Source organism: Trichomycterus rosablanca, chromosome 5 (assembly GCF_030014385.1).
Source record: "Trichomycterus rosablanca isolate fTriRos1 chromosome 5, fTriRos1.hap1, whole genome shotgun sequence".
NCBI lineage: Eukaryota > Metazoa > Chordata > Actinopteri > Siluriformes > Trichomycteridae > Trichomycterus > Trichomycterus rosablanca.
This window is the reverse complement of record NC_085992.1, coordinates 44,570,171-44,587,226: the sequence shown is the minus strand read 5'-3', so window position 1 is coordinate 44,587,226 and position 17,056 is coordinate 44,570,171. Positions and strand designations below refer to the sequence as shown.

The 17,056-nt window shown below is 43.0% G+C and overlaps 1 protein-coding gene across 2 annotated transcripts in view; it reads left to right on the top strand.

The window, feature by feature from the left end:
- The first annotated feature begins 4,917 nt into the window (after positions 1-4,917).
- dclk2a (doublecortin-like kinase 2a) overlaps positions 4,918-17,056 on the top strand; it is a 60,015-nt gene continuing 47,876 nt past the window's right edge. For both annotated transcript variants that reach the window (XM_062996212.1, XM_062996211.1), the window contains exon 1: positions 4,918-5,450. In XM_062996212.1, coding sequence (XP_062852282.1) covers positions 5,027-5,450 — 424 coding nt within the window. In that variant the 5' untranslated portion in view covers positions 4,918-5,026. The remainder of the gene's footprint in view (positions 5,451-17,056) is intronic.

Sequence of the window (17,056 nt, the reverse complement as noted above, 5' to 3'; positions counted from 1 at the left end):
AATGCAAACCCTACTATCCAACAGCAACCCTTAAAGTTTCCTTTTTGGAGGGTAGGATTGCTCTCTTGGCTGTGTTGGTGGGCTTTGTTATTGTGTACCGGATTTCCTCTTTGCTGGGACACTTCCTTCCTTTCCCTGCTGTCCCATCTGTATGAGAAGATCCTATATGAGGAGATTGTTTAAATCCCAGCCCTTTATAACAGTTGTCACCTGTAGAATTTTATAGATAACTCATTTTCTGTTACTGAGGTGAGACACATATGGGCAGATGATTTTATCCAAGGTGACAATATTAATTTTGATTGGCCATGAGTAAAGATCACTGGTCTTGGCATTCACAATATAAGTGATAGTGTCCAAAATTTTGGATCAAAATATTATTGTGTAAGTTGATATAATGATCAAAGTGCCATTATCAGATATGGTGAGACAATCAGATAATTATAATATCAGATATGATAATATCAGATAATGCACAGCCCCACTGGTGGCGTCCCGTATAAATATAAAATAGCATGTGGCCACAACTTAGTAAGGTGGAGTGTGGCAACATGATCCTTTTATTTGGCCACAGCTTACATGAAGCACACAGAATCAGATATTTGTTCTCAGGGTGTTCATGTGTATGACTGTCCAAGAAAGGTAAGCCTAGCTTTATAAAAGCTAATGCTCCAGGTTTCAACCCAAACCCAGATACTGTATTTCATCTCTGCATATCTCATTTCCATGCCTTACTAAGTCATGGCCATGCATTAGGACCCTTTAACCAAAGTGTTAATACTGTGTGGCCATACATTATTTTTACGTGATATCCTGTATAAATCCTGTAAAAATAATGCGTTGTCTCTTTGGATAATGAAGTCTGCCACGACTAAGTAAGGTGCTGGAACGAGATATGCAAAGATGATGTAACCTAGTTTGTGTTGGAACTTGAGTATTGGCTTATTTAAAGCCATGCTTGCCTTCCTTGGACAGTCATTTACATGAATCCCCTGAGAGCAAATATTTGATTCTGTATGCTTTATGTTAGCTGTGGGCAAAATTAAATGATCATGTTGCCTCACCTTGCCTTACTAAGTCAAAGACATGACTTAATTATCTCATCCCTATGGTTTATTTGTGTCCATGCATTATTTTTTTTATACAGGGGTGTAATTATTGTAAGATCACTGTAATATAATCCTGGATTTACAATTGTGCTCAAATACAACACAAACAATTAAATAGCCATGATGCTTTTTAAACCAGTGACTTGTTGATCAGTGGTTCAGTATCTTAACTACTGAGACACTACTTTCCCCTAAAGACAGTCATTAAAAGCTACCTCTCTGTACTACATCTGTATTTTGTACATATTCTTAAATGCTTCTGGAACACTGACCATCACCTTTAATGTGCTTGATGTAATATGGCATTTAGTCTGGTTGTTATTATTATACATGTAGTAATTCCTCCCTAGGTATAAAAGTAGACTACTAGATAAAGAGACAGTATGAAATCATGAACATAGTTTACTGAAGAGGAAGCTGTAGCCCACACATTGTCCTTGTTTAAATACTTTACTCATTAGTCATTCTGGACTTCCACTGAAGCCTTATAAAAGCTTTCTATTTACCCTGATGAGCCAAAACATGAAGACCACCCTCCAAAAATGTGCATAGCAATGCTGAATTCATAACAATTGTGCATGTCACGGTCAGAGAAATATTAAATGCGTGCGTGATGATAGTAACTTCTGGTAAGTTTGCTGTTGCCAGTGCTGTTTAGTTCTGTGCTGTTGTGTTTTGGGACAATGGCATCACAACAAGTACAGCAAATTAACTTAAACTTGGCAAAAAATTCAGCTCTGTCATAAGTGTCAAGCTGGATTCTCATGACATTAAATCAGAATCTTTATTATTCGCCGAGTACCAGATGTACAAGGAATTTCTTTTGGTGCAGGTGTCAACATATATACAGTACATCTAATTAAATAGATCAACGGTGACAAAACAGTACAGCATCAGACAAGTGTGCAATAAAGATGTACAGTACAGTACACTGACAGACTTCAAGTAAAAAATTGTTTGATAGAGATTATTAAGCAAATAAGGTGCATATGTGCGTTTGTGCATTGACTGCATAAAGGGAAAATGTGGGAGGCACGTGTGATGTGCAGCATGGATGATAAAATCCAGGTTTATTCTGTTAAAGTGGAGGGATGTGGGAATAGTCCTTTTAAAGTTTGGTGATGGCCTGGGGAATGAAGCTGTGGAGGTGGCGGCTGACATTTTTTTTATTGTTATTATTGTTATTGCTGACATTATTTTGCAAAAATACAATGTCCGACTGCTACTTTACACTTACATTTTATTGTGTTGTAGTACATTTGAGTCAAATTGAGATCTTTCTTCAATTATTCATTGTCTGTTTTGCCACTACTTTATCTTATTTAGGGTCGTGGTGTGTACAGTTCACCAGGCGAAAGGTAAGAAACACCTCAAACAGGACGCCAGTGCATCAGTGGGCAAACACACACACCTAGGGCAATTTTAGTATCTCCAAGACTGCATGTCTTTGGACTATTTGAGAAAACCGACGTTTCCAGAGGAAACCCACATGGACACTGGGAGAAAATGCTTTTATACTTTTTTTATACTTCACACAGATAGATCCTGGACCACGTCGCCTAGGAATCAAACCCAGATCCTTTTTTTCTGCAGAGAGCCATGCTACTTATCAGGCCATAATTTAGATTTTTACATCTTTTTTTTTATTTTTTTTTTTTTTTTTTTTTCAAATTGTAGATCATATAATTTGTAATGAAAAATATTGTATATCTGACTGGCTGTGAGCCCACACAGGCTCGATTAGCTGTATCTGTAAGGTGTGGTGAAGTAAATCCACCACGCCTGCATATACAGTATATATACAGTATACTGCATATACAGTATATATATATATATAATTTTATACATTTATATAATTTATTCTTGTACAATACCTGTACATCTTGGACTTTATATTAGTTATTCTAAAACATTGTATGTCAGGACATATTTACATTAGAAACATTTACATTAACGGACTCAGAGTACATTATACTATAATGTTTGTATATCTGTACATTTGTAGCTTTACCTGTATGTATTAAGCAGATTGGTGCCAATGTATGTAAGTAAATGTGTGTTTTGTATTTAATGTGTATTACAACTGTGAGGGATTATGCACCCAAAATGAGGGAAAATGTTAAAAATTTCTCCAAAGTGGGCCTCAGGTGCTGGTCGAGGTGCCTGCACTATCAGATGACCTGTTTGTGCATTAAAGCCAGTTAAAGTACAGTCAGAAACTGTTTATACCAGTGGTTCTCAAACTTTTTAGACCGAGTACCACCCATTATCAAACCGAAACTTCCAGGTACCACCTATGTTTCTCATCACAGAACCACATAAGGCTCACATTAATTAGGTGTGTGTGTGTGTGTATATACTGTATATACAGGTATATATTAGTGATGGGAATTATGGCTTCTTGACGGGAGCTGGATCTTTTGGCTCGGTTCCTTTCAAAGAGCCGTTCAAAAAGTGACTCTTCACGCTACTAGGTAAACGAGGTAAGACACCCTCGATATTAACATCAAATTTGCATTAAATGTAGGGCTAATTCAAACATCACTTAAATAAGAAAGATTATTTTCAAAAGGCAAAAACACTATAGGGAAGAGGCAGACTGTGGTTGCATTTCATTAAGTTTCAGAAAAATCCTCTCTTGTACAGAGATGTGACTGTGTTTGTTTCTGCTTTAAAACATAAGCACATTGAAATAATCAGATTTAACAGAATTAAACAAGTTTATAGTTTATTTCTCAATTATTTGTAATTATACTACCAGCTCTCTCTCTCTCTCTGTGTGTGTGTGTGTGTGTGTGTGTGTGTGTGTGTGTCTCGCTCTCCGCAATACTGAAAGTGTTTCGGATTTGAATATCGACAATACACAGCCTTTATTACGATTTACGATGAATTCCCCTTTACTGATGGAAGCTGAATGGATGGATTACAGCCGATAAGAATTGTGCAGAAATAAAAGATTCGGCTCCTTTCGTTCATTTCAAAGATCCGTTCAATAGAATCGGCATGTGAGTGGGTGGGATGCGTCTGTTTAGCGGAGCAGCCAGGAACGAGATCAGTGAGCTTCAAACGCAGATCTGATCTGATAAAAGCGAGAGATCTACTGATAACTTTACTGATAACTTTACTGATAACTTTACTGATAACGTTTCGGAAATTTCCAGATGGAAACCGCGAACGTGAAGTATAGACGTAATGAAGTACGGTGTCTGCGTAGCCCCGAATGTTTTAAATAACACATTAGTTTGAATACGATTTGTTTTAATTAAACTGATTTTATTAAAACAGAATTATAAGAATTTAATTAGTAATTTACACATTTTGTTATTTTTTTATTTATTATTATAAATTTTTTTTTTCGGTGCATGTAATTACTTTTCCGAGATTATCTGGCGTACCACCTCGTGCTGCTTCACGTACTACCACCAGTGGTACGCGTACCACAGTTTGAGAACCACTGGTTTATACCATTGAAACGCTACTTTGAACGGCTCTATTTGTGGTGAATTAAAAGAGTCGGATCGAATCGCTCACTGTAAGAGCTTGGGTTTAAAAGAGTCGATTCTGGTCATGTGATTCGTTTCGACTCTTAAGGGCTGCAACCAATCACAGATGCAGAGAGGGAGGGTTGAAGGTACAGCGGTGTTCCGCGGTGTTCCCCGGTGTTCCGTGTGCGCGAGTTTGGGTACGCGTGCTGTTCAGTATGCGGTCGGTATAGCGGAACGGATAAAGTAAAGTTTTATAACGGATGATTTGCTGTTTTGCGTCAAACTGATTGAAGCTTTCAAGTTGGTGCATTTTCTGCATGATGAGTCTCTCTTCCTCAATAATTGCGCAGAACAAACCGGTACGTTGTGCGTACTTGGAGCCTTTTTAATCACCGGAACCGTATTAACCGTTATTCGGAACGTGTTTCCATCATGCCCATAAGTGGGAGCATAGAGTGCGAACATTTTGAAGAGCGGGAGAAGAAATACCGACGTTCAGTGATCTCCCGGTGCGTGCCCCGCACTAACGGTAACAACGGTAATAACGGTAATAACGGTCACAGCTGGGTCGCGAGTCCTGCACACAGCGCGCACTGCAGCCTGTACCGCGCGCGCACGCTGCAGTCGCTGTCGGCGGAGAAGCGCGCGCGCAGAGTGCGCTTTTACCGCAACGGAGATCGGCACTACCAGGGATTACCATACGCCGTGTCCGCTGATCGGTTCCGCTCTCTGGACGCACTGCTGGTCGAACTCACCCGCTCACTGTCGGACGGAGTGAACCTGCCACAGGGGGTGCGCTGCATTTACACCATAGACGGGACCAGAAGGATCACCAGTTTAGATGAACTTGTAGAAGGTAAGTGTGTGGACATGACTGGTAGAGCACCAGTTTAGACAAACTTGTAGAAGGTGGGTGTGTGGACATGACTGGTAGAGCACCAGTTTAGATAAACTTGTAGAAGGTAAGTGTGTGGACATGACTGGTAGAGCACCAGTTTAGACGAACTTGTAGAAGGTGGGTGTGTGGACATGACTGGTAGAGCACCAGTTTAGATAAACTTGTAGAAGGTGGGTGTGTGGACATGACTGGTAGAGCACCAGTTTAGACGAACTTGTAGAAGGTGGGTGTGTGGACATGACTGGTAGAGCACCAGTTTAGACGAACTTGTAGAAGGTGGGTGTGTGGACATGACTGGTAGAGCACCAGTTTAGACGAACTTGTAGAAGGTGGGTGTGTGGACATGACTGGTAGAGCACCAGTTTAGACGAACTTGTAGAAGGTGGGTGTGTGGACATGACTGGTAGAGCACCAGTTTGGACGAACTTGTAGAAGGTGGGTGTGTAGACATGACTGGTAGAGCACCAGTTTAGATAAACTTGTAGAAGGTGGGTGTGTGGACATGACTGGTAGAGCACCAGTTTAGACGAACTTGTAGAAGGTGGGTGTGTGGACATGACTGGTAGAGCACCAGTTTAGATAAACTTGTAGAAGGTGGGTGTGTGGACATGACTGGTAGAGCACCAGTTTAGACGAACTTGTAGAAGGTGGGTGTGTGGACATGACTGGTAGAGCACCAGTTTGGACGAACTTGTAGAAGGTGGGTGTGTAGACATGACTGGTAGAGCACCAGTTTAGACAAACTTGTAGAAGGTGGGTGTGTGGACATGACTGGTAGAGCACCAGTTTAGATGAACTTGTAGAGGGTAAGTGTGCGGACATAACTGGTAGAACACCAGTTTGGACGAACTTGTAGAAGGTGGGTGTGTGGACATGACTGGTAGAGCACCAGTTTAGACGAACTTGTAGAAGGTGGGTGTGTGGACATGACTGGTAGAGCACCAGTTTGGACGAACTTGTAGAAGGTGGGTGTGTAGACATGACTGGTAGAGCACCAGTTTAGATAAACTTGTAGAAGGTGGGTGTGTGGACATGACTGGTAGAGCACCAGTTTAGACGAACTTGTAGAAGGTGGGTGTGTGGACATGACTGGTAGAGCACCAGTTTAGATGAACTTGTAGAGGGTAAGTGTGCGGACATAACTGGTAGAACACCAGTTTGGACGAACTTGTAGAAGGTGGGTGTGTGGACATGACTGGTAGAGCACCAGTTTAGACGAACTTGTAGAAGGTGGGTGTGTGGACATGACTGGTAGAGCACCAGTTTGGACGAACTTGTAGAAGGTGGGTGTGTAGACATGACTGGTAGAGCACCAGTTTAGATAAACTTGTAGAAGGTGGGTGTGTGGACATGACTGGTAGAGCACCAGTTTAGACGAACTTGTAGAAGGTGGGTGTGTGGACATGACTGGTAGAGCACCAGTTTAGATAAACTTGTAGAAGGTGGGTGTGTGGACATGACTGGTAGAGCACCAGTTTAGACGAACTTGTAGAAGGTGGGTGTGTGGACATGACTGGTAGAGCACCAGTTTGGACGAACTTGTAGAAGGTGGGTGTGTAGACATGACTGGTAGAGCACCAGTTTAGACAAACTTGTAGAAGGTGGGTGTGTGGACATGACTGGTAGAGCACCAGTTTAGATGAACTTGTAGAGGGTAAGTGTGTGGACATGACTGGTAGAGCACCAGTTTAGACGAACTTGTAGAAGGTGGGTGTGTGGACATGACTGGTAGAGCACCAGTTTAGATAAACTTGTAGAAGGTAAGTGTGTGGACATGACTGGTAGAGCACCAGTTTAGACGAACTTGTAGAAGGTGGGTGTGTGGACATGACTGGTAGAGCACCAGTTTAGACAAACTTGTAGAAGGTGGGTGTGTGGACATGACTGGTAGAGCACCAGTTTAGACAAACTTGTAGAAGGTGGGTGTGTGGACATGACTGGTAGAGCACCAGTTTAGACGAACTTGTAGAAGGTGGGTGTGTGGACATGACTGGTAGAGCACCAGTTTGGACGAACTTGTAGAAGGTGGGTGTGTAGACATGACTGGTAGAGCACCAGTTTAGATAAACTTGTAGAAGGTGGGTGTGTGGACATGACTGGTAGAGCACCAGTTTAGACGAACTTGTAGAAGGTGGGTGTGTGGACATGACTGGTAGAGCACCAGTTTAGATAAACTTGTAGAAGGTGGGTGTGTGGACATGACTGGTAGAGCACCAGTTTAGACGAACTTGTAGAAGGTGGGTGTGTGGACATGACTGGTAGAGCACCAGTTTAGACGAACTTGTAGAAGGTGGGTGTGTGGACATGACTGGTAGAGCACCAGTTTAGATAAACTTGTAGAAGGTAAGTGTGTGGACATGACTGGTAGAGCACCAGTTTAGACGAACTTGTAGAAGGTGGGTGTGTGGACATGACTGGTAGAGCACCAGTTTAGACAAACTTGTAGAAGGTGGGTGTGTGGACATGACTGGTAGAGCACCAGTTTAGACAAACTTGTAGAAGGTGGGTGTGTGGACATGACTGGTAGAGCACCAGTTTAGATAAACTTGTAGAAGGTAAGTGTGTGGACATGACTGGTAGAGCACCAGTTTAGACGAACTTGTAGAAGGTAAGTGTGTGGACATGACTGGTAGAACACCAGTTTAGATGAACTTGTAGAAGGTGGGTGTGTGGACATGACTGGTAGAGCACCAGTTTAGACAAACTTGTAGAAGGTGGGTGTGTGGACATGACTGGTAGAGCACCAGTTTAGACAAACTTGTAGAAGGTGGGTGTGTGGACATAACTGGTAGAGCACCAGTTTAGACAAACTTGTAGAAGGTGGGTGTGTGGACATGACTGGTAGAGCACCAGTTTGGACAAACTTGTAGAAGGTGGGTGTGTAGACATGACTGGTAGAGCACCAGTTTAGATAAACTTGTAGAAGGTGGGTGTGTGGACATGACTGGTAGAGCACCAGTTTAGACGAACTTGTAGAAGGTGGGTGTGTGGACATGACTGGTAGAGCACCAGTTTGGACGAACTTGTAGAAGGTGGGTGTGTAGACATGACTGGTAGAGCACCAGTTTAGATAAACTTGTAGAAGGTGGGTGTGTGGACATGACTGGTAGAGCACCAGTTTAGACGAACTTGTAGAAGGTGGGTGTGTGGACATGACTGGTAGAGCACCAGTTTAGATAAACTTGTAGAAGGTGGGTGTGTGGACATGACTGGTAGAGCACCAGTTTAGACGAACTTGTAGAAGGTGGGTGTGTGGACATGACTGGTAGAGCACCAGTTTAGACGAACTTGTAGAAGGTGGGTGTGTGGACATGACTGGTAGAGCACCAGTTTAGATAAACTTGTAGAAGGTAAGTGTGTGGACATGACTGGTAGAGCACCAGTTTAGACGAACTTGTAGAAGGTGGGTGTGTGGACATGACTGGTAGAGCACCAGTTTAGACAAACTTGTAGAAGGTGGGTGTGTGGACATGACTGGTAGAGCACCAGTTTAGACAAACTTGTAGAAGGTGGGTGTGTGGACATGACTGGTAGAGCACCAGTTTAGATAAACTTGTAGAAGGTAAGTGTGTGGACATGACTGGTAGAGCACCAGTTTAGACGAACTTGTAGAAGGTAAGTGTGTGGACATGACTGGTAGAACACCAGTTTAGATGAACTTGTAGAAGGTGGGTGTGTGGACATGACTGGTAGAGCACCAGTTTAGACAAACTTGTAGAAGGTGGGTGTGTGGACATGACTGGTAGAGCACCAGTTTAGACAAACTTGTAGAAGGTGGGTGTGTGGACATAACTGGTAGAGCACCAGTTTAGACAAACTTGTAGAAGGTGGGTGTGTGGACATGACTGGTAGAGCACCAGTTTGGACAAACTTGTAGAAGGTGGGTGTGTAGACATGACTGGTAGAGCACCAGTTTAGATAAACTTGTAGAAGGTGGGTGTGTGGACATGACTGGTAGAGCACCAGTTTAGACGAACTTGTAGAAGGTGGGTGTGTGGACATGACTGGTAGAGCACCAGTTTAGATAAACTTGTAGAAGGTGGGTGTGTGGACATGACTGGTGGGTGTGTGGACATGACTGGTAGAGCACCAGTTTAGACGAACTTGTAGAAGGTGGGTGTGTGGACATGACTGGTAGAGCACCAGTTTGGACGAACTTGTAGAAGGTGGGTGTGTAGACATGACTGGTAGAGCACCAGTTTAGACAAACTTGTAGAAGGTGGGTGTGTGGACATGACTGGTAGAGCACCAGTTTAGATGAACTTGTAGAGGGTAAGTGTGCGGACATAACTGGTAGAACACCAGTTTGGACGAACTTGTAGAAGGTGGGTGTGTGGACATGACTGGTAGAGCACCAGTTTAGACGAACTTGTAGAAGGTGGGTGTGTGGACATGACTGGTAGAGCACCAGTTTAGATAAACTTGTAGAAGGTAAGTGTGTGGACATGACTGGTAGAGCACCAGTTTAGACGAACTTGTAGAAGGTGGGTGTGTGGACATGACTGGTAGAGCACCAGTTTGGACGAACTTGTAGAAGGTGGGTGTGTGGACATGACTGGTAGAGCACCAGTTTAGACAAACTTGTAGAAGGTGGGTGTGTGGACATGACTGGTAGAGCACCAGTTTAGATGAACTTGTAGAGGGTAAGTGTGCGGACATGACTGGTAGAGCACCAGTTTAGATGAACTTGTAGAGGGTAAGTGTGCGGACATGACTGGTAGAGCACCAGTTTAGACGAACTTGTAGAAGGTGGGTGTGTGGACATGACTGGTAGAGCACCAGTTTAGACGAACTTGTAGAAGGTGGGTGTGTGGACATGACTGGTAGAGCACCAGTTTAGACGAACTTGTAGAAGGTGGGTGTGTGGACATGACTGGTAGAGCACCAGTTTAGACGAACTTGTAGAAGGTGGGTGTGTGGACATGACTGGTAGAGCACCAGTTTGGACGAACTTGTAGAAGGTGGGTGTGTAGACATGACTGGTAGAGCACCAGTTTAGATAAACTTGTAGAAGGTGGGTGTGTGGACATGACTGGTAGAGCACCAGTTTAGACGAACTTGTAGAAGGTGGGTGTGTGGACATGACTGGTAGAGCACCAGTTTAGATAAACTTGTAGAAGGTGGGTGTGTGGACATGACTGGTAGAGCACCAGTTTAGACGAACTTGTAGAAGGTGGGTGTGTGGACATGACTGGTAGAGCACCAGTTTGGACGAACTTGTAGAAGGTGGGTGTGTAGACATGACTGGTAGAGCACCAGTTTAGACAAACTTGTAGAAGGTGGGTGTGTGGACATGACTGGTAGAGCACCAGTTTAGATGAACTTGTAGAGGGTAAGTGTGCGGACATAACTGGTAGAACACCAGTTTGGACGAACTTGTAGAAGGTGGGTGTGTGGACATGACTGGTAGAGCACCAGTTTAGACGAACTTGTAGAAGGTGGGTGTGTGGACATGACTGGTAGAGCACCAGTTTGGACGAACTTGTAGAAGGTGGGTGTGTAGACATGACTGGTAGAGCACCAGTTTAGATAAACTTGTAGAAGGTGGGTGTGTGGACATGACTGGTAGAGCACCAGTTTAGACGAACTTGTAGAAGGTGGGTGTGTGGACATGACTGGTAGAGCACCAGTTTAGATGAACTTGTAGAGGGTAAGTGTGCGGACATAACTGGTAGAACACCAGTTTGGACGAACTTGTAGAAGGTGGGTGTGTGGACATGACTGGTAGAGCACCAGTTTAGACGAACTTGTAGAAGGTGGGTGTGTGGACATGACTGGTAGAGCACCAGTTTGGACGAACTTGTAGAAGGTGGGTGTGTAGACATGACTGGTAGAGCACCAGTTTAGATAAACTTGTAGAAGGTGGGTGTGTGGACATGACTGGTAGAGCACCAGTTTAGACGAACTTGTAGAAGGTGGGTGTGTGGACATGACTGGTAGAGCACCAGTTTAGATAAACTTGTAGAAGGTGGGTGTGTGGACATGACTGGTAGAGCACCAGTTTAGACGAACTTGTAGAAGGTGGGTGTGTGGACATGACTGGTAGAGCACCAGTTTGGACGAACTTGTAGAAGGTGGGTGTGTAGACATGACTGGTAGAGCACCAGTTTAGACAAACTTGTAGAAGGTGGGTGTGTGGACATGACTGGTAGAGCACCAGTTTAGATGAACTTGTAGAGGGTAAGTGTGCGGACATAACTGGTAGAACACCAGTTTGGACGAACTTGTAGAAGGTGGGTGTGTGGACATGACTGGTAGAGCACCAGTTTAGACGAACTTGTAGAAGGTGGGTGTGTGGACATGACTGGTAGAGCACCAGTTTAGATAAACTTGTAGAAGGTAAGTGTGTGGACATGACTGGTAGAGCACCAGTTTAGACGAACTTGTAGAAGGTGGGTGTGTGGACATGACTGGTAGAGCACCAGTTTGGACGAACTTGTAGAAGGTGGGTGTGTGGACATGACTGGTAGAGCACCAGTTTAGACAAACTTGTAGAAGGTGGGTGTGTGGACATGACTGGTAGAGCACCAGTTTAGATGAACTTGTAGAGGGTAAGTGTGCGGACATGACTGGTAGAGCACCAGTTTAGATGAACTTGTAGAGGGTAAGTGTGCGGACATGACTGGTAGAGCACCAGTTTAGACGAACTTGTAGAAGGTGGGTGTGTGGACATGACTGGTAGAGCACCAGTTTAGACGAACTTGTAGAAGGTAAGTGTGTGGACATGACTGGTAGAGCACCAGTTTAGACGAACTTGTAGAAGGTGGGTGTGTGGACATGACTGGTAGAGCACCAGTTTAGACGAACTTGTAGAAGGTGGGTGTGTGGACATGACTGGTAGAGCACCAGTTTAGACGAACTTGTAGAAGGTGGGTGTGTGGACATGACTGGTAGAGCACCAGTTTAGACGAACTTGTAGAAGGTGGGTGTGTGGACATGACTGGTAGAGCACCAGTTTAGACGAACTTGTAGAAGGTGGGTGTGTGGACATGACTGGTAGAGCACCAGTTTAGACAAACTTGTAGAAGGTGGGTTTGTGGACATGACTGGTAGAGCACCAGTTTAGATAAACTTGTAGAAGGTGGGTGTGTGGACATGACTGGTAGAGCACCAGTTTAGACAAACTTGTAGAAGGTGGGTGTGTGGACATAACTGGTAGAGCACCAGTTTAGACAAACTTGTAGAAGGTGGGTGTGTGGACATGACTGGTAGAGCACCAGTTTAGACAAACTTGTAGAAGGTGGGTGTGTGGACATGACTGGTAGAGCACCAGTTTAGATAAACTTGTAGAAGGTGGGTTTGTGGACATGACTGGTAGAGCACCAGTTTAGATAAACTTGTAGAAGGTGGGTGTGTGGACATGACTGGTAGAGCACCAGTTTAGACAAACTTGTAGAAGGTGGGTGTGTGGACATGACTGGCAGAGTTAAGATTTGCTTCGGCAGTGTTGCTTTGACTTGCCTCCCAGTTTAGGCTCTTTTTTTTTTATAAACCTGACCATACTCCCAGTCCTTCCAGTTAAAACCCATTCTGACAGTCATGATGCTATCACCACCATATTTTACATTGTGGATGTTATTTCCTGGCTTATGGATCTTGTAAGATTTGGATCTAACGACATAAAGGATGATACAGTGGTGCAGGAGGTGCCACACAACTTTCCTAAGGACCTGGTTTGGTTGAAGTTGAACATGTTCTCTCTTCATCCTTTTGGGTGTCCTCTTTATTTCCACTTCCCCAAAGCTTGCAGAGGTATTGGCTGCTCTAAATCACCCCTAGGTGTGAGTGTAACTGTGTGTGTTGCCCTGCAGTGGATTGGCATCCCGGTGGCAACAGACAGTGACCCTGACCAGGATAAAAATGACATCAGTCCCAGAGGTCCACTGACCTACAGCTTTCCCTGCTCTACCCAAAGCAACCTGAGGCAACTTATTGAAGGGGTAATAATTGGTTCCTGCATCCAAATCAGGTATGTTGGGAGTGTAAAAAACTCAAAATTATTTAGGACATTGGGTCTTAAGGATCAGAGTTGATAGACCATGGCTGTAAATTCAAAACAAAAAGTTCTACGTTAGTCTCACCAGTCCAAAAGACTTTTTGCAACTGTGTCAAAAGTCTTAAGAATAAAGTTTTGCACATTTTATACAACTTTTGATGCAAATCCTAGGATATGGTGCACCATCAGCTTAAACATTGGCTTCAGACAGTTGATGTCACCGGTCACCCTAACAAGAACCTTTTAAACTCGTTAACTACATTCAGAAGATGGCCTGATCTAGGCAGTGTGTCTGCAAGCATTTGTTTATTTTTCTTCCTGTGCTTATTTACATCTCACAAATTTCCTCATGTCCACCACTGACCAGAAGTGAATTCTTACAGAGAGCCCTGATGCTAGTGTATTAGACTGCTGCACTATCAGAGTGCACCAAATGAATTTAACTTAATGAACATAATTAATTACTTTAATTGCTCTTGGTACCGTGCATCACCGATGTTCTAATAAACCCTGACCAGACTACCAAAAGCAAGTTATGCTCAAAAGCATCTATAAAGCATGATACTACCACCACCATATTTTATAGCAGGTATAATGTAACCTGGCTGAAGTGTTTTGTTAGCTTTTGTCCACACATCCAAATCAAGCCGAAAAGTTCCACTTTATATTCATACCTATGGTTTCATTTTATGTCATACAAGATCATAATGTGATGTCATAGTGTTCACAAACTTTTGGTCACATTGTTTATTTGAACTGTGCGATATGAGCAGCATGAGGGCAAAGCTGTCAGAAAAGATGCTGCACAGAAACATGGGTGTAGACGGCCTGGGTTCAAGCCAGTCTGAGCTTGGTTTGTTGAATTGGTATCCTCTCAAGCCTTTGTGGGTTCTATGGGTTCCTTGTATCTCCCAAAACTTGCAGAAGGTGGATTGGTGGTTCTGATTTGCCCACAGGTTTAAGTAAGAGAGTAAATGTGATTGGCAGATTGGCAGTCTCCAGAGTGTAGTCCTGCCTTGCGCCCAGTGTTTCCAGCTGGCACCAGAACCTCACTGGGATGAAGCATTTGGTAAACATAAAGGAATAAATACATCCCAAATAAGAAAAAAGTTGGGATAGATACATTTTTTCTAATTTGGGATTGTACTTTTTCTTGCGGTCATGTGACACAGAGCAAATTACCTTGTCCATGAGGCCCTTAATGTGTATTGACTGTGTTAATGTGCAGCTGAGTCGGTGCATTGTTTGGTGTGCAGGGAGCAGCAGGGCCAGCTTTTTATTCAGCCTGTTCATTTGCTCAGACACAAAATAAATCCTTTTAGGATAACCTCAACATCCACAGGGAATACGTTTATGTTCCTCCTGATGGGATGGGAGCGCTGATGTTGGTAATCAAGCATCCATTAGTTAGTCTGCAGAAGTCTGGATAGTTGTACAGTTGTAACTTTTAGTCATGACTTAGTAATCAACTGAAGACAACAATCCATTCCTAAAGCAAAATGCTGTAGCAAAATCATTCAAATGAAATATTTTGGTCTGATCTGTGGAGTTTATGTTATTTACCAAGGGCCTGTGTTCAATCCTACATGTCTGATTACTTCTACTTATTGGTAGTTGGGGGCACTGGGTTATCCCATTAATGACAGCTAAACACATAGTAGCTCAAACTCCTCAAATTCTTAATTAACAGCTGGTTTTATTATTTGTTTGTTTTTGCACCAAATTAAAAAAATGCTGAATTTGCATGTGCACTCTGATGACCTCTACCTAGATGTTTCAAAGGACTGTGACTCAAAAAAACAACATAAAACATAAAATAAACAATTGTACATTTACAAGACACAACTTACAATTATAACTGCAATAAATAGAGCATTTGAGGGTTAAGGGCTTACCTCAGGGACCCAACAGTGGCAACTTGGCTATAGTAGGGTTTGAACCAGTGACTTTCGAATGAATAGTCCAATAACCTAATTTTTTAGCTACCACTGCCCATCATTTATAGTGGCCTAAAATAATCTTTTGAAATGGCCTTCCCAAAGTACTGACCTCAACTCTGTTATGGTGAAAGAAGCCAAGGGATATGCCTGATGTGCCTGATGTGATGTGCCAAAAACATGAGGGCCGCCCGGCTAATACACTGTCAAGACAGCTCTGACTCTAAGACATGGATTTCTCAAGACATCTAAAAGAGTCCTGTGGTATATGGAACCAGGTCATTACCAGCATCTCTTTCAATGTCTGTATCTCTGAGGTAGATCATCCAGTACTGCATCCTGGTGCCATCTGCATCCTGTTGCAGGTAAAAGATGTACACATCTCCAGCCATCTCCACGATTTTGGAGTATACAGGATTCATCAGAGCTGACCTTCTTCCATAGCTCTAACATGCAGTTCTGATACCTGCATGCTTATTGTCATGCTCAGTCCTTTAGGTCTTTATGCTGATCCTATCTGCTGTATTTAACACTTTAACTGTACATCTAACATTTGCTGTTTTCTTTCTTAAATAAGACGTCTTTTAAACTAATTAACAAACTAAAAACTGTGATAATGACTAAATATAAGCCGCTTTGTAGATCTACTTTGTGTTAATGGATAGAGTCCCATCTTAATTAAACAGGAGTGTATATTTAAGGGGGCTCAGGTGGACACCAGAAGTACACTGGTTAAGTAGAAAGGGGGAACAGGGTCGCCACCCACTGTGGACATTTCACACCTGAGTCCCATATTAGGACCAAAGTCATATCCCACTATCTCCAGTTTAAGCATAACCAGTTCCTCTTCCTTTTCTCTCATCAGTGTGTAAATGAATTTGTGTCATGCATCAGCAATGGTGACCCCATCTGGAACTAAATGGCTAAATTAGCCTTTTGTTAATTTGGCAGCTTAATAAAGGCTGGTCTCTTGGGAGTCTGCTTCCTTCTTCTGTTTAAATGAAGAAGTGGGATTTTATTATTAATAAATTAATAGATTGATGGTTGAATCTGATAGGTGACGAGGTCACAGGAAAAACGTGCACTATGTGGACACCTGACCATGAGCTTGTTATGATACCATTCTGAAAACATGGCCATTAGTAGATAACAGCCTCCACTTTTTTACTGGAATTGGACGGAAAAGGGCTGACTCAAAATCAATGTTCCAAAGGTGTTCAATAGGGCAAAGGTCAGGACTTTGTTCAGCCCACTTGAATTTCTCCACACTAAACCTGTCATGTTTTTATGGACTTTTCTTTGTACACTTGGGCACAGTAATGCTGAAACAGGGAATAGTCTTCCCCAAACTGTTGTCACTGCTGTCCCAATTTGAATTTAACTGCAGATTTAGTTTTAAGTTTCAGATTTTTTTAAACCAATTTTAAAAACCGCTTAGGTAAAAACACAAGCTAGCACACCAGAGCTGGGATCTCGAATACATCGTAGGTGTGTACATCTCACGGTGTGTCTCTCTGTACACGGAGCTGGTCTATGGCTGATCTCGTCTGGTGTAGGTAATAAAATGCATACGGCTGCTGCCCACGTGTTGGAGGGGGCATGGGTTAGCTTTATGTATATATATGTGTATA